At 39.1% G+C, this 27,162-nt stretch overlaps 1 protein-coding gene across 2 annotated transcripts in view; it reads right to left on the bottom strand.

Moving 5' to 3' along the window:
• chst11 (carbohydrate (chondroitin 4) sulfotransferase 11) overlaps positions 1 to 26,223 on the bottom strand; it is a 104,142-nt gene extending 77,919 nt beyond the window's left edge. Inside the window, exon 1 of one of the 2 annotated variants that reach the window (XM_066705251.1) lies at positions 25,964 to 26,223. In XM_066705251.1, coding sequence (XP_066561348.1) covers positions 25,964 to 26,066 — 103 coding nt within the window. In that variant the 5' untranslated portion in view covers positions 26,067 to 26,223. Of the gene's footprint in view, positions 1 to 25,948 lie in introns of both variants that reach the window. The other variant, XM_066705250.1, reaches the window with a different exon arrangement.
• Between the last annotated feature and the right edge of the window lie 939 nt (positions 26,224 to 27,162).

Genomic DNA, 27,162 nt, shown 5'->3' with positions numbered 1-27,162 from the left:
TTTCAATGCCCTGGCTGAGGGAAGGAGGTTCTCACCCAAGATTTGATGGTACATGGCCCCGTCCATCGTCCCTTTGATGTGGTGCAGTTGTCCTGTCCCCTTAGCAGAAAAACACCCCCAAAGCATAATCTTTCCACCTCCATGTTTGACGGTGGGGATGGTGTTCTTGGAGTCATTCCTCCTCCTCCAAACACGGCAAGTTGAGTTGATGCCAAAGAGCTCGATTTTGGTCTCATCTGACCACAACACTTTCACCCAGTTCTCCTCTGAATCATTCAGACGTTCACTGGCAAACTTCAGACGGGCCTGTACATGTGCTTTCTTGAGCAGGGGGACCTTGCGGGCGCTGCAGGATTTCAGTCCTTCACGGCGTAGTGTGTTACCAATTGTTTTCTTGGTGACTATGGTCCCAGCTGCCTTGAGATCATTAACAAGATCCTCCCGTGTAGTTCTGGGCTGATTCCTCACCGTTCTCATGATCATTGAAACTCCACAAGGTGAGATCTTGCATGGAGCCCCAGACCGAGGGAGACTGACAGTTATTTTGTGTTTCTTCCATTTGCGAATAATCGCACCAACTTTTGTCACCTTCTCACCAAGCTGCTTGGCGATGGTCTTGTAGCCCATTCCAGCCTTGTGTAGGTCTACAATCTTGTCCCTGACATCCTTGGACAGCTCTTTGGTCTTGGCCATGGTGGAGAGTTTGGAATCTGATTGATTGATTGCTTCTGTGGACAGGTGTCTTTTATACAGGTAACGAGCTGAGATTAGGAGCACTCCCTTTAAGAGAGTGCTCCTAATCTCAGCTTGTTACCTGTATAAAAGACACCTGGGAGCCAGAAATCTTGCTGATTGATAGGGGATCAAATACTTATTTCCCTCATTAACATGCAAATCAATTTATAACTTTTTTGAAATGTGTTTTTCTGGATTTTGTTGTTGTTATTCTGTCTCTCACTGTTAAAATACACCTACCATTAAAATTATAGACTGATCATTTCTTTGTCAGTGGGCAAACGTACAAAATCAGCAAGGGATCAAATACTTTTTTCCCTCACTGTGTGTATATATATATTTTTTTCCTCAGTCATGGCCAGAGTGCAGAGATATGTAACAATAAAGTAACGGTTCACAATACCAACTTACCTAGAACACAAAGAAATGTTGAAATAATTTAATTGTTAGTTTATTGTGGGGAACATTACCAGTCAGGACAGGAGGCAATATTTGGGACAGACTAATATGAATGACAAATCGTAATGCCCATTGACTATAATGGGGAGTGGAATGCCCATAGACTACAATGGGGAAAACAGAAGGACGGTCTATATCTCCAAATCCCACACAGGAATCCTAAAATCCTGAATATGCTTTTGATAAAATAACCTAATATATAAAATAGAAGTCAAATGATACCTGCTTTCTATGGGATGATGGCCCTGGAATGTCAAAAACACAAAATTCCATTTTAGTCTGTCCCTGTATTTTACAGAAACATCTCTTTCCAAAAAGCAAATTGCTATTAAGTACAGGTTTGTAATTTGTGATATTGTCTGATATTTCATCAACATTGCTGAATGACGTATTCATTGTGATTGTGTGAAAATTTAACGTTTCAGAGATTACTATTTTGAAAACGAGCGTGATGCTGATTGGCTAAAATGGATATATTGCATTTTGATATAAATCAGGAATGTCAAATGTCGCATTTTGGGAAAAAAAAAGTTTTTATCATTGGGGTTAGAAGACATAACTCATTTTAGATTAAACGTGAAAAGGGTAGGAGTATATCCATAGCAAAAACTTCAATTATGTGTGGAATTGGCTTAATGATCATGTTTTCCATGAAGATCTTCAAATGTTTGCTCACTAATAGGGGTGTAACGATTCCACACATTTTCGATTCGGTTCAATTGTAGTTGTTATTTTTCTTCACACACTTATATAACCTTAACCTTTTTAACAAAAATAGAACAATTATTTTAACACTGCCAGCCAAGAAATCAACAATAACAGTATTAATAGTAAATTAACAGTAAGGGCTTATGAAACACAATTTAATGGACTAAGTAGTTCTAGATTTGCATGAACAGATTTCCTGGCGTTGTCATGATTGAATTCCAAAGGAAAGTTAGAAACTTGCTGAGCCGATCAGAGGACAGGCAGACGAGAGCTATAACAGGTGCAAATCTGCTAATTAAATAAATAATGAGAATAATATATGAATATATCATTGCAGAAAATCACATTTCAGGAATCAATACTATTATAACTCTTTCACAAGTACACATTTTTATTACAAAGCCCAGATTGTCGGTTATATTGTATTCAGTATATCCTACCGCATAAACTGCAGGTTCCACAGTTGTTGAAGAAAGTGTTTATAACTTATTACATTTGAGGAGTTCACAGCTGAAACGCCGTAGAGGAATATAATTCAAATAATTTGTGACATAAGTACATAAGTGGGAGAAATGCACATATACGCAAAGATATTTACTGTCTGCTGTCATTCTGTTTTTTCAGATACTTTCTTGTTTGGCATTCGATGGTTGAAATGAAACGCTCGTTTCGACTAATCTTCGATAATGATTAAAAAATATACACCCCTATTCACTAATATTCGTGTCTACAAAGCTAGTTAACTTACCTCACTGCTGCTGCACTGGGTGACTGACTTCAAATGTTTAATTTACTGACCAACCGTAACTATCATGACACACACTGTGATTGGCCTGTTGAGTGTTGTGGGGGAATGCTTGCCATTTGAATGTATTGCTCCTTCATTTATTGGTCTTTTTTTCCGTCATCCACATTATTTTTTTCCCATGCCTACAAAATTGTTAAAAGTAAGCGAAGTACAATACTTAACTCAAAACATACTTAAGTTAAAGTTAAATTACCAAATTTGAAAAATACTGAAAAAACTACAAGTACACGAAAAAGCTACTCAATTACAGGAATGAAACTAGTTGTACTTTGTTACTTTCCACCCCTGTGTATTTGACATTATTTGACATATTGTGATTGTTAGGGTTTGGCTTGCCTCGATTTAGTATTTGCTGCTTTAGGTCCTAGTGCCCTGGTGTCAGAAAAAACCCACTTGATTCAGTTTTTAAGGATCAATCAAGTGTTTTACACACACTTTTAGGTACAAAATACCAGACAGACTCTGTTCAAGATTTCAGTGATGGATAAGAGGTACTAAAGTAACAAAAACAGCCCATGGGGATATTGGGAATATTCTATAGCGCAGTCTTAGGGGGACAGTATTGCTGTTGCAGACAATAAGTCATTCCAGTCTGTCAAATCATTGTGATAGATTACATTAACCTTCAAAGGCCTTCAAAAGAGTGAACTTTCATCTTTTCCTAATAATACTTGGCCAAATCTAACTTGACATGTCTTACGGCCTACACAAGATTATACCATAAAAATAGTCAGCTCCAATCCAATCGCATAACTTTTAATGCAAACAAACGTTGAATAGACTGCACCAGACCTGTGGAAATTAATAGTCCTATATGTTAAACATCTAACGGTGTATGGGTTATTGTAATTATACATTTAAAAGGTCAATTTCATCAAAAGAGACACAGAAATGGAATTTGTCATAAGGGGTTTGGAAACCTTTCAATACTGGAATTGGAAGCAGAAGAACAAGTTAACTAGAATGTTAATCTTGTCATCTGTAAGAATCAAATTAAATTAATAGAAGTGAATATGCAAGCTCTCAATCTGAAAGAGTAAAAAGTATGACAATATGACTGAAAGAAATTGACATAATAAAAGGCAGAACACCTTATAAGAGAACACTAGAAGTCTGTTATAACAAAGGTAGATTAAAAGAGTAACATTAATGCACCCCTCTGAGAAAGTAAATGTGAACAGTGTGAATGTCTGTGTACTAATCAATCATGATTAAAACTCTAAGGCCCAAATCCAAACTTCTTTTCCAACGAGAGGAAAAAAGGCTTTATGATTTACATCCCTCATCTCATGTTGGACTGAAAAACAGGATAATCCCCTGTATTGCTCTGTAATAAAGCCGCAGTAGTCTTCATAAAACAAGATGAATGAATAAGGTCAGTTAACTTGTATGCCAATCATCCCCCAAATGCATTATTAGAACAAGTTATTATCATGCAGGTCCTGCCAGGAAAGAGAAATTAAAAGTTTTCTGCCAAGTCTCCTGTCTTAACTTTCCAGTCTTTGAGTTGTTCACTTTTTTCCTTAATCTTCTTCTTTTTTTCTTTTCTGTATTTCATTTACTGGTTTCACTGCACAATTTCCCTACAGATAGGACATTTCTGGTATCATGGCTAATGCCTACATGCCTAGTAACCAGCACTAAATGAGTAGGCTCAAGTATACCCACTGCTGTTTTATCTGTTGAAAGATTTGAGGGATAAAATAAATGTCATAGATGTGTTGCCTCTTGGATCCCACTACTATCATGAATTTATTGGAACTAGGAGCTTTCTCTACTGGTGTGGTCAGCTGTAAATCTGTTCTTGTTGCTGAATTTGCTGTCTGTTTTTAAATGTACTGCACCAAAGGTGTGTTATGAGAGTTGTCTAAAAATACCTTTCCAGCACACCATACTTGACCCCTTTGCCCACCCTTAGGAGTGTATGTGCACCATGCCTGCTCAACAGCCCTTTAGAAGAGGCACTGAGTGGCTTTGAGGGGTTTAACAGTGGTCCACTCCACCACTAGAAATGAAGCAGAGGCCTTTGAAGTATACACCATTGTATTACCACTACATACTGCTATATCTACAAAAGGTTAAGTCTCCATGAATGTGACTCATGGGCCCACAGAATCAAAATATTTGAGTCCAGATAACACTGATTTTGCAACTTCATACACGTCTCTTATTTTCATTGGGATGCACTTATTATTTCAAGCAATAACATGTTGTGTTGGGTGAAGCATGACATCTGACACGTCACCGGAAATGTCACTCTTAAATTCTAAAAGCAATATTCAAATGACAAGGACATGCACAGGACTGCTGGCCTTGGGTCTGAATTCTGTAATAATCAGTTAAGACTATTTGGACGGCATCGGTTACTTTGATTTTTGTTTGCAATATTTACAGAAAAGGTTGCTATGGAAGCAATGCTTATATATGACGGAACAATTAATCAAAGAAACTGCAGTACTGAAAAGTAACTGAGGGTCAAGGGAAGGAATGCATAAGATTTTAGCAGTAGAAGGCTGCGATGTGTATGTAGCACAGTAAAGCTTCATATACGGAGGACCATTAGCCGAGAAGCAAATCTCCTTGGTTACTCCTTGACTATCTTATCAGTTTAAAGCAGGGGTCTCAAATGAGGGCCACAGTATATTCTGCCTTTTGTTCCAATCAGACTTCAATTTACTTAATTGGTTTTATTAGCTGATTAACTGGATTAATTAAACCTGGGAATTTATATCATGTTATACATTTTTAATTGATTAACAATAAGTAGATTAACTAACGAATTTATAACATTTAAAACAAATGTATTCTTTGGTTCCTTATATACTTCAATGCAGCTGGACAATTATAGTATTAATATAACTTGACTAAATAAGTATTTAATTCCTATGAAGTCTTCAGAGCACAAGACAGATGTCATAAAACACTGCTGGGCATGTTTATCCCAGCTGACAGCCTACAACACAGAAACAAAACAGGCATTCACGTTCCTTCTAATTTTATCCAAAGGTGTGAAGCTTTGACACAGGCTATAGTCTGAAGGCTTCTGATTAAAAAAACTTGGCCTACTTTGTAGAGGGCAGGTGCCATCCAAATTACTTCCAAGTGACAGGTCAAAGTTCATGCCAAAGCCAATGGGAAGATGACATCAATGTCTCTATATTTATTTGGTCTGAATGGAAGTCCTGGGGAGATGGGGAAAAATGAGTGGCCACAGGCACACAAGGAGCTCTGTCTTTCACTTGGACATTACATAGTACCGTCAGATTCCAAAGTGTTCCTGGCAATCACCCTACCAATCTTTATTCAGGTTAAACAGACCATTTGAGATGATATCCATGGAGTTACGCATCATCTAAAACACATTCATTCTGGAGAGAAAACACCCAAAAACAGCACAGTTACTTTCACACACAGCAACACCAAATCTGTCATTGTCATTCACTGACATTTGTACTGAACAGACGAAGATATTTGGTTTTGCAGATATAATGTCAAATAAACACACACCCACAAACACAGTAATTTTAAAATGCCTGAAACTAACACTATTTTTCAATGCCAGTTCCATGAGTAGCAAAACTCATGCAAATAGTCTTAACCTTTCACAGTTGTCCCTGAACCTGTTTTTTTGGAAAGGTAGCTCAGAAGACAGCTATCTGCAGAGAACGACTGAAGTGGTGAAATGACAGTTCCTCAACCAGGACAAAAGGAACAAATACACGCGGTAAATATTAACTTAATTAAGGATGTTTATTACCATTAAGGGTGCAGTGTCCCAGGCGAGGTAAACTTCAGAGCTGCATTTAATCGAAAACCTTTTCTCATCTTTCTCAGGAGAGTAGAAGAGCTGATATTAATCAATACTGTCATTTAAGCCATGGGAATTATTTGACTATGGAAGTCAAGCAGGAGAAAACCTAAGACCTCCTTAATGGTGGTTAAAACAGATTCATCATTCCTCCCTTGAGAGTGAAAAAAAGCAACAAAAAAAAGCTTTCAGACACTCTCCCTCGACACTTTTCTCTCCTTTCTCCATCCATTTGACGTTAGAATAATCAATTCCTTGTTTAGAAGAGACGAAAGAACATCTTCTAATATCCGATTATAGCCACAGTGTTGCCATACAAGAAGGAGGTGGTAGAAGGGGAATCAAATCCCATTAGACTGCAGCATCACATACAGAAAACCTCACATCTAAGTGCATTAATTGTTAATAATAACAAGGAATAGCCTACATAATACAGCTTTGCATGGTTTCTACATGATTGTAACATCTGTGGAAAAAAAGTTAATCGCAACCTCAATTTTACAGTTATATCATTGTAAGTCAATCTTTTTTCTCTGCAGTGAGATTTTGGGTGGAATCGGAAATTCACAGGTTTTTCATAACCTGCAAAACTGAACCCTCATGCCATTCACATATAGTTCACACTCTGAGATGCTGGGGAGCTCTGGGTTCTGACAGATCTTTAAAATTGCAGAATCTAGACCACCATGCATGTCTCCAATAAATGACATGAAAAAATGAAAACTCACTTATGCTTAAGCGATTTCCTTTCCTTAAACACCGTACTCTACTAAAATGCTTTCAGCCCGCACGGTAACATAGACCTGCTCATCCTCAGTCAACATCCTCTCTAGCACTCAAGCTTGCAATCCGATCTGAATCATTAGACCCCGATTTCGAAGCAGAGTGGCAGCCAGCCGTTGAATGTACTAAACTCTTCTGCTTAATGTGCCAAGAACAGCCCACACGTCTCTGCCCATTTCTTACACTACAGATGGGAGACTGTCAAGGTGTGTTCAAGGACTAGCACTTCCCCTTCCAACATACACGCATCCCTCCAAAACAGATAAGGGGACTGTCTACTGTGCAACACATATATATCCTACACCACTTGTTTTTTTTTCAATGGCAATGCTAGACATGGCTCTCATGAACTCTGCAGAGAAAATGCATCAGTCTGTAGTCCCATCAATCTGCTCCTGTACAGTTGTCACAAGCCTTGTGTCACAAAAAATATATATAAGAGAAAGAGTGATTTACAGACATCTGTAAGGGTTCCGAGATTATAAATAGTTCTAGAATAAATTGTTTTCCCACAAGGACATCAATATAGAAACAGTGAACTGGTTGTCCGGGGAATATCAGGATCCCTTTTAAAAGGAGGGGGGGAGGTCTTATTTGATTCAGAAGAAGAACAATCATGCCTTGAATGTAGTAGGCACACTCTCCTTGGAATGCAAACTGGCTTTGTGAATTAATGCTCATGCTATGACAATGTTGCCCTTTTTTAAGGCCAGGAAATTACACAAACCCTACTGGATGCCAAGTCTGAGTGTATGACCTCAGTGGAGTTAAATTCCATCTTGCCGCTGTTTCTTAAGGTCACGGGGGAATGGGTTCTGTGAGTTTGAACCAACCTTGAGCTTTTTCCGTTCCAAAGAGAGATGGGGGTGCAGAATAAAAACAAGTGTTTTAACTTTGAGCAGTCTGGTGCAACAAACCTATTCACACACTATTCTGCAGTGGGATTCTAATAGGAAAGATGAGACATTCTTGTTTCCTGATCTTCTCACATCATAATAACTATTCCATGGGGATTTGCACTTGAGAGCAGGCAACACACATCCTGAAAACTTCCTTTGTGATCTTAGGACCACAGTGTCTCTGATCTGGATGTTTTTTGTTTTCTGAGAGCTCGTCACATCGCTCAAATCCTTTTTTCAAGTGGTGCATGCTCTCTACCTCAGGAATCTGCCACATTCCACCCCAAATGCACATACATCAGCATAAGACTGTGGGCTCTGCTGGCACATGACTGGTGTACAAAAACTGAAATCTTAAATCCTTAATTGTTAAGTTCAAACCTGGGAATTGTCTAGTTTGGGAACCTAGGGAGTATATTTGGTGCCGTAATATTTTGGTGGCCACCAGGGCATAGACTATAATCTCAAAGTAGAAGGTATCTCACAGGCAGAAATGCGACTGTAATATGCACTTATATGGGGAGAAAAGATGATGCATCACTGCCAACCCCCACCCCCCACCTAAATGATGCCAGAAACTGGTAACAACCTGTCCCCACTCAATGCAGAACAGCTTACAATCCCAGGTATGGTGATTAACAACAAGAAAATAAACACTCACCCCGCCTATGCATGGTTACTGTTTTACTGGCATTTAATGTTCAGCATCTGCAGACCTAGCTCCAATGGCTGTACTGAGCGGACCTTAAAAGAGCTACACCCTGACGTCCTTTTTGTTCCACTACTTGTGCACGAGGTAACGTCACACACAGCTGTCTGGAAGAAGTTCATAATGCTTTAGCAACTTTAGAAGGGATGAAAAAAGCATGTGTTAGAGATAGTGTTTCCCAAAGCAGGAGCTGAAGCAACTGTGCCAGAGAACCCTTGGACTGGCATAATATATTCTTCTATTCAGAATTCAGAAGAAACTGAGTCTAAGAGGTTTACTACAATTACTAGACAAGAGATTCAGGCATCAGGCCAAATATTTGCATCTTGATGTTGAGGGACAGTCTCTTGAGATTACATCATATCAATATTTTAACCTCTGCAAGAAAACCTACACCACACGTAATATTTTTCAGTTTGTGGACTATTGTGGAAAATATTTACAGTTTTATTTTACTTATTTACTTGCTAAAAGATCTAACACGTGTCTTTCTATTATCCAGTGTTTACCATCATGAAGACTTGCTTTCCAGTCTTAGCAATCATCAGACTAGTCATGTCTGAAGCCTACTCCACAGGCAACGCACATTCATCAATTCATACAGACAGTCAGTTCCACCCTAACACAAAGTGACTTTCCATGGCAAGTAGGACTGCACAATAATATAATACATCACTGTATTTTCTCATTCACGAGTAGAGCTACAAACTCAGGAGACTGTAATAACTGGACATAAAATTAAAATTGAAAACAAAAGTAACAACAGTAACAAGATATTCTAGGAATAGATTTAAAGTTAAGCAATTACTTCATGGAAAATTATTGATAAATCAGTAAATAACTGAATATGTGGAAAAATCTTTAAAAAATAAACTTTAAACATCCCACTCCACACCTAAATCTCCTAACTTGAAATTAAAAGACTTGGAAAAAGTAGCAGCTGGGCCTCTTTTTATGGAAATCTTCCTTTAATAGAAAACTAACAAATCTGTTGAGTTCCAGTTACAGTATATCAGCAGATAATCTTCCGGTATCTTGTTTATTTGAATCACCTGCTGTTTTAGATAAAAAGCAATGCTTGGCCCAGCAATGGTTTGCGAATATGATATTTGTGTACTCTTAATTCTGTGCTTCCCTTGAGATATCACCATAAAGCTGTTGTTCTCTTTTGAGGTCTATGTGATGCAATTATTTCACTTGGACAAGACTCCCTGAGCTTGAAAATAAAAATGGGGCACTGCTCTATTTTTCTGTGTATATATATCATCATCAGCCTTTATCGATCCATTGCTGGATCAAGGTTTCTCCAAACTGTTTCTACTTTTTTCATTGTATAGTGACTCTTTTCCAGGTCATAGCATCAAAGCTTCATATTTCATCTTCCCATTTTTTATGTGATGTTTTTCATCTCTTGGGATCCATTTAACAGATTATTTTGTTCATCTTTGGTCAGTTTTATTTGCAATGTGTCCAGCTTGTTACCATTTTATCATTTTCCATACATTTGTTTGTTCTCTCTCTTCTTATTCCAAGCATACATTTTTTCATGTTTCTTTATGATGTTTCCAGTTCCTGTTTCATGTCTGCATTTAGTGACCTGGTTTCACAGACATAAATAAGCACTGGTAGTATGCATTGATCAAATACCTCTCTCTTCAGCCACGTGGCAAGATTTCCTTTCAACAGCGTGCAGCCTCTTCCAAATTAACACCATCCCATTTTCACTCTTCTTTTTATTTCTTCCATAAGATCTCTATTTGTTGTCCAAGGTAGACATGACATTTGACTTAAATTCAAGCATCATTTGATCAGCTTCAATTTTCTTAGTTGTAACAAAGCTGTTGAACCTGACTTTGGTCTTACTCAAGTTTATAAATATAGATATAAATATACATATTTATATTGATCTTACTATTTAAGAACTATCATCCCTATCTTAATTAGAAAGTGTTGGTCCTCTGTGGGGCAAATGGCAGTGGACAGACCTCCAGGAATGTAACTAGCTGAATACACTGGGTTACAAGGACACAGGCAGTGACCCTCTATAATTCTGTCAGCATGCCTACACTGAATACAGTGGTATATCTGTGTTTTGACCTTTGCACTGCTATATTGTAATGCATCCTTATGGGCTGTTACAAAGAGCTCAAAGAGTGTGAGTGAATAATCCATACATAATGAACTACCATTGCACAGCTGAGGAAATGCAGTGTAGAACAAGGACTGTTGCTAGACTGTTCAATTAACAAGTTGTTTCCTCATTCCTCTAGCAAATGAACACACATTCTCTGGAAAGTACATTAGGCATACCAGACTCAAAGTGCTCCTAATAAGAAGAAATTGGCCCTAAATCTCAACTCCACAAGGTTGTTTCTTGAGACATGAAGCCAACCCCGTCCCAAAAACAGACGTGACACAATTCGGAGCTAACGCAGCCTCAATAGCACGACCTAACTGGCATGCAGCAGTATAAATATGTTATTTTTCCCATTTTATTGCTCCTGAATGTCACAGTGGACAGAAGGGTTTCCAGCAGAGCTCCTGCAGATGAGGACTTTGATAATCCCTCCACTCTCGGGTTACCATGGCAATGTTCTCTGGCCTGTGGAGTAGAGAGGGTAGGGAACGTCAGAAAAAAAAAGCCCCCCTTGTTGACAGGTGCACTTGCGATTCACAGCTCTTTCCAGGAGCTCTCTTGAGGTACCAGATGCTTATTCGCCATAAATATTTCTTAAACAGCAATTCAGGTGATTTATCAGTCAGTCGTCTGACAGGCAAATCACTACAGAAGCAGGTTTATGAGCCATTCATCTCCAAATGCCCAAACTTACAAGCTGTAGCACACTTGCTTTTCGGGACACATTCATCAGATCATCCCCAGAGGGTTAACGGGTCAGGCCTGCTTATGAAAAGATGGGTTTTCTTTCTTTCTTTTTTTAACATGATAGAAAAAAAAGCATGTTCTTAAGAAAAATAAATGCACATTTTCAACTTAACTGAAGAGCATCCAGGGATTTGGCCGAGTGTGTCAGAGAAGCTTGCATGGAAAACACAAAGAAATAACAGTAAAAGCCTGAATTTTCATACAGTTACTGCAACACTAAGTATTGTTCTCTAGTGCCTAGACCTATTTTGAACACCTGTCTTCCCCCCACCAGCTCAACTCCCTATCCAGCACAACATATCCATGAGAGTAAAAGGTGGGTTTGTTATCATTCATTAATGAAGCTAGATCAAGCGTTTCGTTCATATATCAATTTCTATAAATAGCATTCCTAACCTGTAAAAATACACAAGGTTGATAAAGGTGCAGTGAAGGCATTTAGATCATGCGATACTAAAACTAGCGATGGTATCTCTCTTTCTTTGTAACGTCTCCAGTGCTTACAAGTTTCAATTTGAGTTGGCAATGGGTTCACAGTGTTGATCGGCACAAGGTAAGGCTATTTATCTTTGTGTCTGCCCAACTCAGTCCCTATGCCTCACGGTACAACAGTAAGCTCACACCGCTCTGAGAAATTCTGCCCCACTGCTTTGTGTACACTTTTTGCCCTTCTCAAATCTTAGACTTCGGCTATTCCACTCTAGTGTGAAGCCACAGTCTGAGTGATTGATAGTTTATGAAGTGAAAGGAGGGAATTTATCGTGCTGCTTCTCCCTGCCTCCCCCACCCCTTCTCTACCTCTCTCTATCTCTCTCTGTCTCTGTAAGGAATGCAATCAGAGGACCCTGCAATCCTGTGCCACTAGACAAATGGGAGTCCTTCCTCATCTAATGTGAGCCTGCATTGTTTTGTGTTTGGCGCTACTTTTAACTAATAACTGAATTGCACCATTTCTCATCCCAAGAACATTTTTCTGCCTGACTGTTCCCCAACCAAAGGGTTATTCACCATTCACAAGACTGGTGCACTATGGGAAATAATTAGATTCATTACATGAAGCACCATTTGTTGTAGCATACTGCTGTCTACACAAAACAAAATGCTCATCAAGCTTTGGGCTACACTTTCAGCATTTCACAACAGTACACATATTTTAACTCCCTGTTGGACATTATTACATTAAATGTTATTTTGCCGCCTTTAGCTCTGACCTAACCTAGGCTAAGCATACCTACAGTGAGGGAAAAAAGTATTTGATCCCCTGCTGATTTTGTACGTTTGCCATCTGACAAAGAAATGATCAGTCTATAATTTTAATGGTAGGTGTATTTTAACAGTGAGAGACAGAATAACAACAACAAAATCCAGAAAAACGCATTTCAAAAAAGTTATACATTTATTTGCATGTTAATGAGGGAAATAAGTATTTGATCCCCTATCAATCAGCAAGATTTCTGGCTCCAAGGTGTCTTTTATACAGGTAACGAGCTGAGATTAGGAGCACTCTCTTAAAGGGAGTGCTCCTAATCTCAGCTCGTTACCTGTATAAGAGACACCTGTCCACAGAAGGAATCAAACAATCAGATTCCAAACTCTCCACCATGGCCAAGACCAAAGAGCTGTCCAAGGATGTCAGGGACAAGACTGTAGACCTACACAAGGCTGGAATGGGCTACAAGACCATCGCCAAGCAGCTTGGTGAGAAGGTGGCAACAGTTGGTGCGATTATTCGCAAATGGAAGAAACACAAAATAACTGTCAGTCTCCCTCGGTCTGGGGCTCCATGCAAGATCTCACCTTGTGGAGTTTCAATGATCATGAGAACGGTGAGGAATCAGCCCAGAACTACACGGGAGGATCTTGTTAATGATCTCAAGGCAAAATGGGACCATAGTCACCAAGAAAACAATTGGTTACACACTACGCCGTGAAGGATTGAAATCCTGCAGCGCCTGCAAGGCCCCCCTGCTCAAGAAAGCACATGTACAGGCCCGTCTGAAGTTTGCCAACATCTGAATGATTCAGAGGAGAACTAGGTGAAAGTGTTGTGGTCAGATGAGACCAAAATCGAGCTCTTTGGCATCAACTCAACTCGCCGTGTTTGGAGGAGGAGGAATGACCCCAAGAACACCATCCCCACCGTCAAACATGGAGGTGGAAAGATTATGCTTTGGGGGTGTTTTTCTGCTAAGGGGACAGGACAACTGCACCGCATCAAAGGGACGATGGACGGGGCCATGTACCGTCAAATCTTGGGTGAGAACCTCCTTCCCTCAGCCAGGGCATTGAAAATGGGTCGTGGATGGGTATTCCAGCATGACAATAACCCAAAACACACAGCCAAGGCAACAAAGGAGTGGCTCAAGAAGAAGCACATTAAGGTCCTGGAGTGGCCTAGCCAGCCTCCAGACCTTAATCCCATAGAAAATCTGTGGAGGGAGCTGAAGGTTCGAGTTGCCAAACGTCAGCCTCGAAACCTTAATGACTTTGAGAGGATCTGCAAAGAGGAGTGGGACAAAATCCCTCCTGAGATGTGTGCAAACCTGGTGGCCAACTACAAGAAACGTCTGACCTCTGTGATTGCCAACAAGGGTTTTGCCACCAAGTACTAAGTCGAAGGGGTCAAATACTTATTTCCCTCATTAACATGCAAATCAATGTATAACTTTTTTGAAATGCGTTTTTCTGGATTTTTTGGTTGTTATTCTGTCTCTCACTGTTAAAATACACCTACCATTAAAATTATAGACTGATCATTTCTTTGTCAGTGGACAAACATACAAAATCAGCAGGGGATCAAATACTTTTTTCCCCCACTGTATACCAGGTGGATATTAATGTAACTGTGCTGATTCAGTACAATTTCATGTCAGATGATTTGAAAAGCTTTTTGCCCTGGTGCCAAATGTGCTCAACATTTTCTAACTCCTAATAAATAATGTCTAAGTGAATCAAAAACAACCATTTATATGTATCTTATGCAAACCTTTGTTGTCTCCAGATAGATGCACAATGTTTCACTTTCAGAAGAAGTTCATAGAAAGTCCATACAAAATGTCTCTGTGTCTCTGTGGACCAAAGAGCTTTTAATCTTCGCCCAGGAAATTGTTCCTTGAAATGATTATTTCGGTTATACTTGAATTCTCCTCTCAAGGTGGAACAGTAGTCTTCCTTTTTTATATTTTTTGGAGTATCATATTATGTGCTTCAAAGCACTTCCATAGAAACCCTTATTCACATCTGATGTAACAGCAAAAATTCAAGGGAGCTTTGCACGTACTGAAGACTCATTTGTTTATATCCGAGTCATTTTTAAGAACAGTTGGAATGCTCCATGTTCGTTGCCCTGGATTTAGGGCAAAGTCTCCTCCACCCCCCTCTAATATGCTGTAATTCTTGAGTGCTGAGTGGCTGTGGACAAATGTCTGGGAATGTAACAGTGTGTGCTCACTCAAACTCCTTGCCATTGAATTCAATGTATAATGAAGAGCACATGAGATTTTCAGTCTTCAGCTGCTGCTGAGAATTAAGTCACCTCTGTGAGCAAAGCAAAACTATGATGTCACTCCCATCACTCCTATTTTTTTTAAATTTTAAAATATTCTGTGGCAGAAAAACCCTCTCGCGTTGAATGCAACACTCTCATAGTAGGTGTCTGAAACAAGAACACATTAATGAATTAAGACAAACACTGACGACTAACTTCCATTGCAAACAGGTCGACACCTTATCCTAGCATTAGACTTAAAATAGCAAAAACACTGCCTATAAAAAGTATTTTTTTCATCACACACCACAACCTCATCCTCAGTTAGACAAGCATATATGCTCCTTTTTCTGGGTACCTATGCTATCTAAAAAGAAGCTAAAGGAACAGCAGAAAAAAACAGAGCTGCAATAAAATGTGTGAATAATGTCCTAATTCCCTCTTCAGTATTCCACCTGAGAATTGAAAATCAAAGGAAAAGATTATCAAAATACAGTATCTTGACCATGTGTAGGAAATGTGTTACGGTTTGCATGGGCGTTTTATACAGACTGCCTGAGTGAAGACCTGAGGTGGAAACAGTTCAGCAGCTGATTTGCCTGTCCCCCCCCAATGCTGCGGCTGCACGGCCCTGCCCTGCCGCAGACACACAAGGAGAAGGGGTAAGTCATTTGTCAGGAGTTTATGCTAATTCAGCTGGCATCCTCCTGGACTCAAACTGTTGAGTCCAGGCGAGTCTGCAGCTGTCGATACTCAGACTAGTGTAATGCAACGCTGCACCCCTGGAGTCGGCGGAGCTCGTCAGGCTTGTTGTATCAGCAGCTGTTGAGCTGGGTGGCTTTTCATTTTCGGAGAGAGGAGAGTTTTGCTGAAGAACAGCTTGCAAAAAGGCTTAGACAACCCTCTTTTCTCTGCCTTTGCTCTCAAGTCTCTCTGTGCAACTAAAGGGAAGACATTCCTTACTGCCCGTCTAAAGATGGATAACTGACTGACTGGCCAATCAGTCAATAATCAGCTGAGAGGACGTGAGAGAGAGTGTCTTAAACCTTGCGATTGCACAAAATCTGAGGTTGACCTGCTCTCTGATGGGAAAACACATCCAAATTATTGGATTTAAGCTCAGGAATTTGTGGAGAAGCGGGTATCAGGAATGCAAAGACACACAAGCTATCCTACCTGCCATTGTGCTTTTATTTCCTGCAGTATTTATTTTAGAAAAAATAAACTCTTCCTCAAACTACTAGGCTGAGTATTCTTTCTGAACCTTGTTATGTTACCCCCATGTTATTTTTATGTAAATACCAAAATGTGCAATTTATGACCATTTAAAAAACTTCCTAAAAGGCACTGATTTTGAATGCTTCCAAATTTCCTAAGGCTAACAGCAGAGAATTTGCACAGACCAACACAAGGAATTTACAGTGAACAACTAGCAAATAGCGGATAGCCCTGTTGATAGCAGATTCCCAGTGACAAAGCAGAAAGATGAATCATAAGGTCTGTAGCTGCAATCTGAACAGCACTGACACCCACCCGTGACTTCAAACCCCTTTAACCAGCACTGCCTTTACAGCCCAATGCAGTCAATCCATGTGAACAAACCCACATGCAAACGTGGGAAAACACTCTTTATTAGCCAAGACGGAAACAAAACTACAATGCAAGATCCAACAGGAATCACATTAAAAACAGCTTACTTTTATGAAGTTAGAAAAATTACATTTAAAGTTTATATTTATAAAACTAATTGAATGGCAAAAGAACAACCCAGGAGCACACTTGCCATGATACATGTTGTCCTCAATGCCCTTATCTGGTTAAATAAAGGTTTGAATTGAATGGAATCAAATTTAATTGAGTTATCTATGTAGCCCGATACAATCGCTTTTCAAACAACGCACACAATACCATCACTGTTACCTTCCCACACAAACTACATGGGGCTCAGTGGAGTTGCCATGAAGCAGACATACTAAGGGTTTGAATTAAAATGTTATATGTTATATGAAAATACCCACAGTGTTTTTCTTATGCATGGAAAGCTCGGGGCTGATGTCATCAGTGCGAGTCTCTCACTAACCTCTGAGCACATGACGTCATCGTTGTCTGCCTTCTGCACAGACACGCCCACAGTAAGACATCAGAGACGCACGGAGCAGCTGAGCTGCTGTCCGACAGGGGGTGCCAATTAGAGGCCAATGCACCAATTAGAGGCTAATGAAGGCGAGCTCGACCCGGGGAAAGAGGGGCGGCTCTCTGTGGTGGCTCAGCGGGCTGAGCTTAGCTTCCAACCCAAAGGACTCGCTACTTACAATCCCTAGGTACTGTGGCCCCTGGCCTCTCTGTGAGAATCCAGATCAAGTCCCAGGCAGGGATCTGGCTTCCGATGGGGTGAGTTTCATTGGCAGTCATTCTCTACTACATTGGCTGATTTTGGGGGATCGCCATTTTCGGGCAGTTCCTCAAAAGCTGGGCTGCAAATGAGTATTCAAAAGCGGGTTCAATAAAATCTGAACGATTGTAAAATCTGGCGCCTTTCATCACTGGGGAAGTGGATGGCCAGCGTGAGAGACGCACTACTGTCAGGAAAGAGAAAATCTGTCAGCAGAGGTGAAGACTGCATGATAATTTATGTTAGTGTTATAATTGCATTTATATTGTTATGTGACTGGCATCTCCTTTTTTTTTTATAGTTTTTAGCACATAATAAATACCCCTTGATTTATTATTATTTAATACAACTACAATACCAAGTAAATAATATTAATGAAATTAAAATGAACACCAAGGGTCAACTGCAGAGTTTTTATGGAGAATTACATATATGTTGTCAATGTCAAAAACAAAAACATTAAAAAAAAAAAAAAAGATCTGTGATTATGTCCAGCTCTGTTAGTGTAAGAACAAAATCTCAAGCCCTTGCAGGCTAATTGCGTTAGATTGTTTTTCTCCTTATATTAAAAAATCATTGAATGTACTTGCTGCTGTAGTTACACCAGATGCTGCAAATAACGTGCACATGTGGTGAACACTCACTGTAATTACTAGGGGTGTGGAAAACAACAAACCCATAAACCAAATCAATAACTAACAATACATACATTGCCATTGCCTCCCATTCAGAACCAGATCGTTGACTCAGGAATTCCCTGTTAAACGAATTACACACAAACGATGCAAACTAGACCGCACACAATCTGACAATGGCCCAAATATGAAACAGATGTGAGTGTGTTTAATCTGAGTAATGCAAATCTGGACACATATCAAACGTGAAAAGTGTGTATTGCTGCCTTTAATTGAATTTCACTGGGGTTTTACAGTAAGCCTTGGATTAGTGATAGAGCTTCAAATATTTATTCCTCTCTTCCTTTAAGATAAAGCCTATCATTCTTCTGTACATTGTACTTTTTTTAATTAAAAAAGAGAGTTCTTCTGGAAAGTCCTTTAAAACTCGAGACAATCAGAAAGTTTTGAAAAGGCTTAACAGTACATTTTCATAACTATCGCATTATTTCAAAACAGAATCAGACAGCATGCTAACTGCTACTAATCCAAAGTATACAAAAGCCATAGCTATGCACACTGATATTCTGGAGAGCATCTAACAGTACTATAGTCACTAAGAAACTTCACTATGCATAGACATGATCCATCTTCCACATTTACAGAAAATCTGATGGTAACCCACAATAATTATAAATCTAATTCATTAATCTGTTCTCTCTTCACATTATAGAAATGCATTCTAGTACTAAAATACAGAGACACTAAGATGCTGTCACACAAAAGCATGTTAAAGTCACCCTAAATGAAATACAGAAATGTATTGACATATTTCCTTGCTTTTTGTTGACCTCACTATATGACGAGGTTTTAATACAGCTTCCTAATTGCAAAATATCATCTGAGGTAACACTGCTAATTCTGAGAAGAGTGTGTGTATAAATAATGGCATTGAGACTCACTATCTAAGTACAACCACAACTTATTGCTCCTATGGTTTCAAATTCGTAAGCATTCAGACGGTTAATGAAGCCATCGTACTCTCTGAACAATCACCCACTGACTGTTTCCCTCTTTTATTGCAAAAATGTCTACAATGCAGTCACTGACTTTTCTGTGCATTCTACCAACCTGCCTTTTACAGCTGCCTTGTGAGAGGTTACATTGGGTGTCACACACCAATTCGTGTAGGTGCATTTAAGAGGAAGATAAACACAAGTGTAATAAAGCATCAGTATGTCCTTCACGATGAAGCAATTTGAACATCGGCACACAGGATGTTTATAAAGGAAGCTTAATCCACCAGCTTTAAATACAGATGTACCTGTTGTGAAATTAAATGAATGATTATTATAGCTGTCCTTTAACATAACTTTAGATGTATGTTGAGTTACACATTTCACACCTTGATTAGTGCTTCAAAGCCAATCGAGGGAAGGTCACACTGGTTTAGCACTTCAATCCAAATGATCGAAGGTACAAGTTAGACTAGTCTGTGTAATGCCACCATAGGTAAAACTGAAAACTGCTGATAACATACCAATTTATAAACAATATAACATATTACACACAAGACAGAACCAGACTGTTCTGCAAACTTTTTTACTTTGTTACAATCTTTGTTTGTTTAATTCCAATTTACTGAGGGGAAATAACCCCACTGGTTTCAATTCTTCATTTCAACTTACTAAATTAAGTTAAGTGCTGTTACAATAAATGCTCATTCCACATGACTTCAATAGCACCTCCGTTTTCTCTTGCTGTACTCCATTCCATTTTTGTTAAGCAGCAGATGAAAGATTTTACAGCTAAAACCAATTAACACTTTCGGCAACAGGAACGCAGGCTTGTTTTGTCATATCAATTATGTTCACAACTCGCAGTGCCCTTACTGACAGGTTAATGGCTTGGGAAAGCATTGAGGGTTTTTGTCAGAGCTGTTTTTAGCTGTCTAGGCTAAAAATAATAATAAAGCATATACTATTAAGCAGATTTTTTGGGAATACACTGAGCTTAAGCTTGTGGGGTATTACATGAGGGAAGGACATGCCCCTGCCAGCAAAGAATATGGTTTCCACCACTGGTTTAGCATTTAAGCATAAGGAAGTATTTCTTGAATTTGAAGTGACGTGGAAATAAATTCACATGCCACCAGCAATAAAATCAGTTCAGTCTTGACAAAAGTGATCAGCAATGCCACAAGACGCTTATGGACTACAGCATTAAAAGAGTTCATCTGCAACAGTCTAGTTTATCTGATGCATACTTCCTTGCAAACTATATTTACTTCTGAATGACAGTTGGGACAGTGTTTTTGATATGATCCAGGCATAAAGTAATCACCTCTCTCAACCTACTGTTCATTCATGGTTAAATCCATTTCACTGTACGTTCGGTGTTCACCAAAACATTATGGGTTTTTCAATTTATGTCATCAGACCAAGGAGGAAAGGACACTGTGAGAAGTACTTCTTGTATTGCTTCAGCACATCTTCAGACACTACTTTTATAATACTGATTATAATTATGTGCATGAAGACTGAACACAAATGGAAGGAAAATAAAACATTTCCAAATGATTAAATCTGCTGGGCTGCATGACCTAACAAATAGACAATATTCACTTTATAATGATGTGCCTTTAAAAACCTATAACATTCTTTTAGTCTCACTGCAAGTATCTGTAGTATGAGCTCTTTTATCTTAGTCCTTTTCAATTCATTTGGGGTTTATACTGGATTTAAGATGCACGGTTAGAGGAAACAAAAGATATAGTCCACAGGAATGCAGGATGTCCTGAGTTAATTCCTCCTATTAAGATAACATTTGTGAGAGAATGGTGGAAAGCATGGAACAATACTTTGTTAATGCTGTCTCTTAGCTTGTTTTCTCTATTAAGGAACTTCAAACTCCCTTCTATTCCCTGGAAAATTGGAAACAGCAGGGCTTCCCTTGCAACCAGAGGACAAAGGTATGAAGTAATCACAGTCATCAAGGGAAAATCTAGAGTGTAATGGTTACACCCAACAGCTCTGGCTTTCACAGAGCAGCCATGTGGAATTTTGAGTTTCTCAAGGAAATTCCATTGTCATCCAATTAATTGCGTACCAAGTCTCTACATTCATGTAAAGTTGTCTCTATTTGTTTCCTGGTTGGAAAGAATTTCCTTAGAACAAAATGACATGTATACAATATGCTATGTTGTCAAGATGTACATCAGACTGAATGCTGGCTTTCAAAGGGTTTTATAATAGATCTGGTGCATATTATTAAAATATCCTCACATAGCCTTATTTTATCAACTGAGGTTGCACAGATGTTCAAAAGCAATGCTGGGGTCCACAATAATTTAAATTTAAGTTACACATACAGCAGCACTGTCGGTTGAATTTACAATTACAATGATATTGTGTTCAATTGCAGGTACAGCTATGTTTGGGGAAAGATTTATTCAATAAGCCATACAATATTGAAAATCACATTCATGTGTCCATCGTTATTATAACGTTAGCTACCTTCCTATAGGGGAGGAAGTTATATTTAAGTATACATTATCCTGTGATCTCTTAAATACAGTTCTCTTGAAGTTACCTTAACTTTAACCCTACATTTCACCCCAGCCTGAAACCTAATGCTACATCTAGTCTTTTCCATAAAACCTAATTGTAATGTTGGCCCTAAACCTGACATAAAGCCCCAGTCTTAGCCTTAACCCCAGAACTTAATGCTAACCATAATAATAACTCTATCTTTAACCCTAACCTTAATCCTAACCTAAACCCCAGCCAGAACGTGCACATAATGTGCTTCCACTGAAGGGTTCAGTTGGATTTGACCCCAGATCTGTTCCCAGTGAGTCAGTGACTCCCCACAGTATAAATCCACACGACACAGGCGGGTGTCATGCACTCTATAGAATGTGAGGAAGCTCTTTTGGTACGAGGTCACGCAGTAGCTAGCCGTCTTATTATTTGCCTTTCAGAGCAATATATGCAGTGCTTCTTTTACTGGCTGCATTCTTCATAAAATAATCAAACTTCTGCCTGTGCACAACAGAATGCAAATAGTTTTTACACCATTAAGCAAAAAGTGGATCTCCGATGTCTTGAATGACAAATTCCAGTGTCCCTTAAACTCGTCTTTTAATTTTCCTACATGAAGGCAGGAGCTGTGCAAGAAACGATTTCAAAATATTGCTGTTGAAACACCGTCATCCTGAACTATTTATGGGGTCCCCATCTCAGAACTCAAGCAAGTTTAAATTGGTAAAAACCTATACAATAGTCAGAGATAGAACATTTTGTCACCCCTCATTCGGAAGGCGTGACAGTGTTTGTGGCATTGCAACAGTTACGATCTGAAGCACCGAAAAGTCTTTGTTTCATTTTCAAGGTTCACTGTCTTCCAAGCCACACTGCATGTAAACAAAACTTTTACAGCATCCTGATTATATTAATTAGTATAGATGTATGGACAAAGTGCTTATGCTTATCTGTCAGATAAAATATATTTTTGGTAAATAGGATATTAAATCTCAGTGAGCTATAAATAAAACCACAACAAATAATGTCTGCACCAGAAAACATTACAGATCTACTAGAAAAAAAAGCAAAGATACTGATCTAATTTCACATTGCAAAGCATGCACATTTTACTCCTACACAAACCCATCTATGTATCATATAAATAGAAAACATTAAGTTTTCATTTATATACATTTGTCATACATAATGTTCTGCCTGCGTTTTGCTTGGCTGCTGAAATGTATTATTTTCAAATGGCAAAGTAATTATCACTGGTACATCACACAGAAAGGTAGGAGTGCTTGAATCAGTAACTATTCCATGAAAAGCACCCTCTGGTTTTCACAATGGTTTCTTAAACTTAGTAAACTTGTTTACAGTGTACATTGTACTTTTTTGTTTGTTTAAGCTTTACTTTAAATTGGGATAAAATACAGTATTACTACCACAATACCCCCTGCTTCTGTAAATTTAAGATTATTAACAGATTATTTTAAACAAAATCCTTTTCAATTGACAGGAGCCCAAGCAAGAGCCAAACATTGATGTCTACTGTTCTTCTGGCCCATTCATCAAATACATTGCTTGTTTCATGGGCCAAGTGCAATTTGGTCAATTTAAAAAAAAAAATCCATGCATTTTCAGTTTATCAAATACCAGGAGGAGAGAAAGCTCAGCAAATGATGTTTTGCAATGTGAGACTGAGGATATAATTAACTGTTTATCTATAGGATGCCTACCACAAAATAAAGGGTGAAGTTATTCCTATGAATGTGTACATATGGACAATAGATAGGTATAGCTTTCATTACTTCAGCCAATCAGGTGTGACAATGCAGAGCCACATAACATTCCCATTCTATGGCATAAACTGAAATCATCATAAAATCTAATGTTATCAAATATTTGTTTTAATTCTGAGAAAATAAAGTAAAATAAGTAGCAATTGCTATAATAAATGCCATTTGTAGTCAGATATTAGAGCCATTTGGATGGGTTATATTGTTTCTTAGGGGAATTTCGAAACTCACCAATATTAAAAAGTCGTTTAAGGATTATGTAATTCACAACTGCAGTGGCAACTGTTTGTTGTGAAATTAAACACACTAAATCAATCATTTCTGAATCCTGTGGTTATGGCAGAGAAAAAGCTTTTAGATGTGCATACGTCATACCGGACCTGCACTTAAATTGATATTAACGTCTCCAGGTTCTAAACTCTTCCTCGCGTCTTACATCCTTGTGTTTTGCAATTATAATAAAACACTGTATTGCTTACAAATCATTCCTGGCATAGCTTTCGTCTACTATTTTCCTCCTCAATAACAGCCCATAAAAGAAAACATGATCAAAGTCGCAATAGTGTATCGCAATATGACGGGCTGTGTATCTCAAACAGGAGGCTGCGCAATAGCCTACATCCGATAATCCGACTGTTTACGTACATGTGTGTGCAGTTGTTATTATGTGATATATCTCAAATGAGTGTCGGGACTTTTGGGGGGTATTTTAAAGAGGCTGCCAGCTACCCAAGTCCATCTTCGACCTCTGTTGGCTGCACTTGACAGTTTGTATCCTTTTTTCCTTGTCTTTCTCATTCATTGCTTATTATTATTGTTTGTTTTGGAGGAGGTTGTTTACGTTTTCTAAAATTCGTATTTATATTTTATGTTCAGAACTAAACAGGTTAAAGCTGTATGTGTCCGACATCAAATACATGTGTCTGTGTCTGGTATTGCGTGAACTACAGTAGAAACTTTAAAAAAAGAAACGGCTGATGACTCAGTGGTGGTTTGGAAATTACAGTTTCTTCAAGACACGTGATTGTAACTGTGCAGTAGCTACCGGTATTGCGTTTTAGTTCCAACTAAGAATATAACATTCAGTTTCGGCTGATTTGAACAGCAGTGATTTATTTGATTTATTTTAAGTAGTCCAGGTTTAAATGCCAAATGAGATAGAAATGAAATTGTTACCAGGGAAAGAACACGAAGAAAAGGCTTCAGTTTTAGTAGTGAAGTTGCAATACATTGATTGCCTAAAGACCTCGCACGTCCTTGCTTTAAAATAAAGATGTCAGCGAATCCAATAAAGACAACTTTGTATCTTTGAATCTTTTATTTTAGCCAACCTTCCTACTGAGTAAAGAAAGTGGTGAAGTTAACACTTAAGGCTACGGTGTACTGCTGTATTTGTTGAATGATGCTAAATCAAGCAATACTGTCGAAAGAAATAATAAATAAATGCAAATAAATGAACAAAGAAGTTTGCTTGATTGTGCCTTGTTCTCGTAACTTATTCTTTATTATAATTTTGTATGAATATTATCATTTTTATCATTATATCCACAGACAGGCAGCCCGATATTCACATTTAAACCGAAGCATAAATAAATAACTCTCATTCCTCACTTAATAAAATAACCGAGATCAGCCTTAGAGGGGAGGGGGAAAAAAAAATCAAACATCCTTGTGAAAATGACAGCTTTGTAGGTCAAATCAATTCAAACAATAGCCTTGATAAAAGTGCCTTTAAAGGTTCTGTTCTAAATGTTCTAGAGGTTCTAGTTCTAGCTCCCCACAGCCCGCAGCCCACTGGGAGAACCTGATTACTGGCGATCCTACAAAAGAAATGAAGCCGGGAGTCCTGCATAGTGCATCTGGTTCAAGCTGAGTTCTCCGACACACACATGGGATACTTCTCCAACACCGAGCATGCCCATCCACACCAGACACAACGAGCTCGCATTCCCTCATGGTGCAAACTACAGCCTACCATGCCAGACAAAGAGCACAACACAGGACAAGACAACATAAACCGGACGTCAAAATGTATCCAATGCGTGATCTAACTAACACAGACAATGCTTACGAGCATAACATCATCCATCACAATGCCCATGCCTGCTCTCAGCACAACAGCCAGAAGCCTCCAAGAACATAAGTACAGTGGAGTGCTTGTAATAGAGCCGGCGTGGGTTTGGTTTTCTTCTGGATTCATATTCATAAATCAACACAACTACAGCGTTCACACCTAAAAGACGTTGTTTCGTCCCGTTACCCACATCGTGTTGGATAACACATCGACATTTCAATCAAGGAACTGACATGAAGGGTGAAAAGCAAAGGCAAGATCCTACCTGGATGGAACATACTTTGGAAATAAAAGATGACCAGAATAAAAGATCCCAAACAAGTGGCAAGTACCATCCGGCAGATTCTGCTCATTCTCATCAGTTCGAGTAGAGCCTGTTTCATGGCTGTCTGTGGAGATCTGTGAGGGTGGTAGGTTTTGATTTGGAGCAGGATTTTTTTTTTCTTTTTCTTTTTTGGGGGGGAAAAGCGGGGTTGATGTAACTGGATGGTGCTGATGGTGACACTGACAGCACGTCGGGCTCATTGGGCTCTGTGTTATCCCTAGAGCGGACCATTTCTCACCACACGCTCGGCCGCGGGGGAGGAAAGCGCTCGTCTCCCCCTCTAGAAAGAAAGAGAATGAGCGCGTCCAGTTTTTCAATGGCGTTCTTGTAGCGCAGATGTGCGCAGTTCTGCGCAGATCTGCAGAATTCCACCCACCCCATTGGTGGAGCAGCGCAGAGCCGCGGAAATCTGCGCTAGACGTAAGCGACCGAAGATTTACATGTGAGACGGGAGGGCAAGCTTGGGACCAGTGAGTTAGGAGTATGCCAGCATCGTGTTAAAGTATAGACGCCCATGCAGCACTGCTAAAAGTCCGCATTTCTCCTAGTGCACATTAATGCGGTGTGCCTGTTTGCGACTGGTCCGCAACGCTTCCCGTTTTCATGTGCGGAAAAATAAACGACGCCCTTTCTCCTCCAGTTCGTCGCGGTGCGTCTCTTGCTACATTCACACGCTGCTCACACCAGACTATGTTTTGTTCATATTCGAACAGTCTACTAATGGATAATTATACACACCCATGTATTAAACTGATATTATAAATTGTGCATTAGCTGAAACCCCACAGTCTTGAACCTCACACATCTATGTGTTTAATATTTGGTATTTGTATGTATTTCCATGTGTGGAGATGCATTTCTATATAGTCAAACAAAGCGCCACGTCTGCATTGACTAACTCTGTCAGGCCTTGCCCTGGGAAAACTTTTTGAATTAGAGGCACGTCCTCTATTTTCCATTGGCAGGAGCCGTATGCCTTATACAAATTGAATGCAAAATTGATTGTGGTGACAACTGCTTTAAAATCCAGAGCCCAGTAGTCGATATCAATGTATTATAACCACATTGGCCTATCAGTAGTTTCCGATCTGATTGGGAGAAGGTTTTCCAGTTGGAATTCCATCCATATTGTGGAAATTTAATGTTGACACTTT

Source organism: Amia ocellicauda, chromosome 5 (genome assembly GCF_036373705.1).
Source record: "Amia ocellicauda isolate fAmiCal2 chromosome 5, fAmiCal2.hap1, whole genome shotgun sequence".
Lineage (NCBI taxonomy): Eukaryota > Metazoa > Chordata > Actinopteri > Amiiformes > Amiidae > Amia > Amia ocellicauda.
The sequence above is the reverse complement of the archived record's forward strand: the minus strand, read 5'-3'. Positions and strand labels throughout refer to the sequence as shown.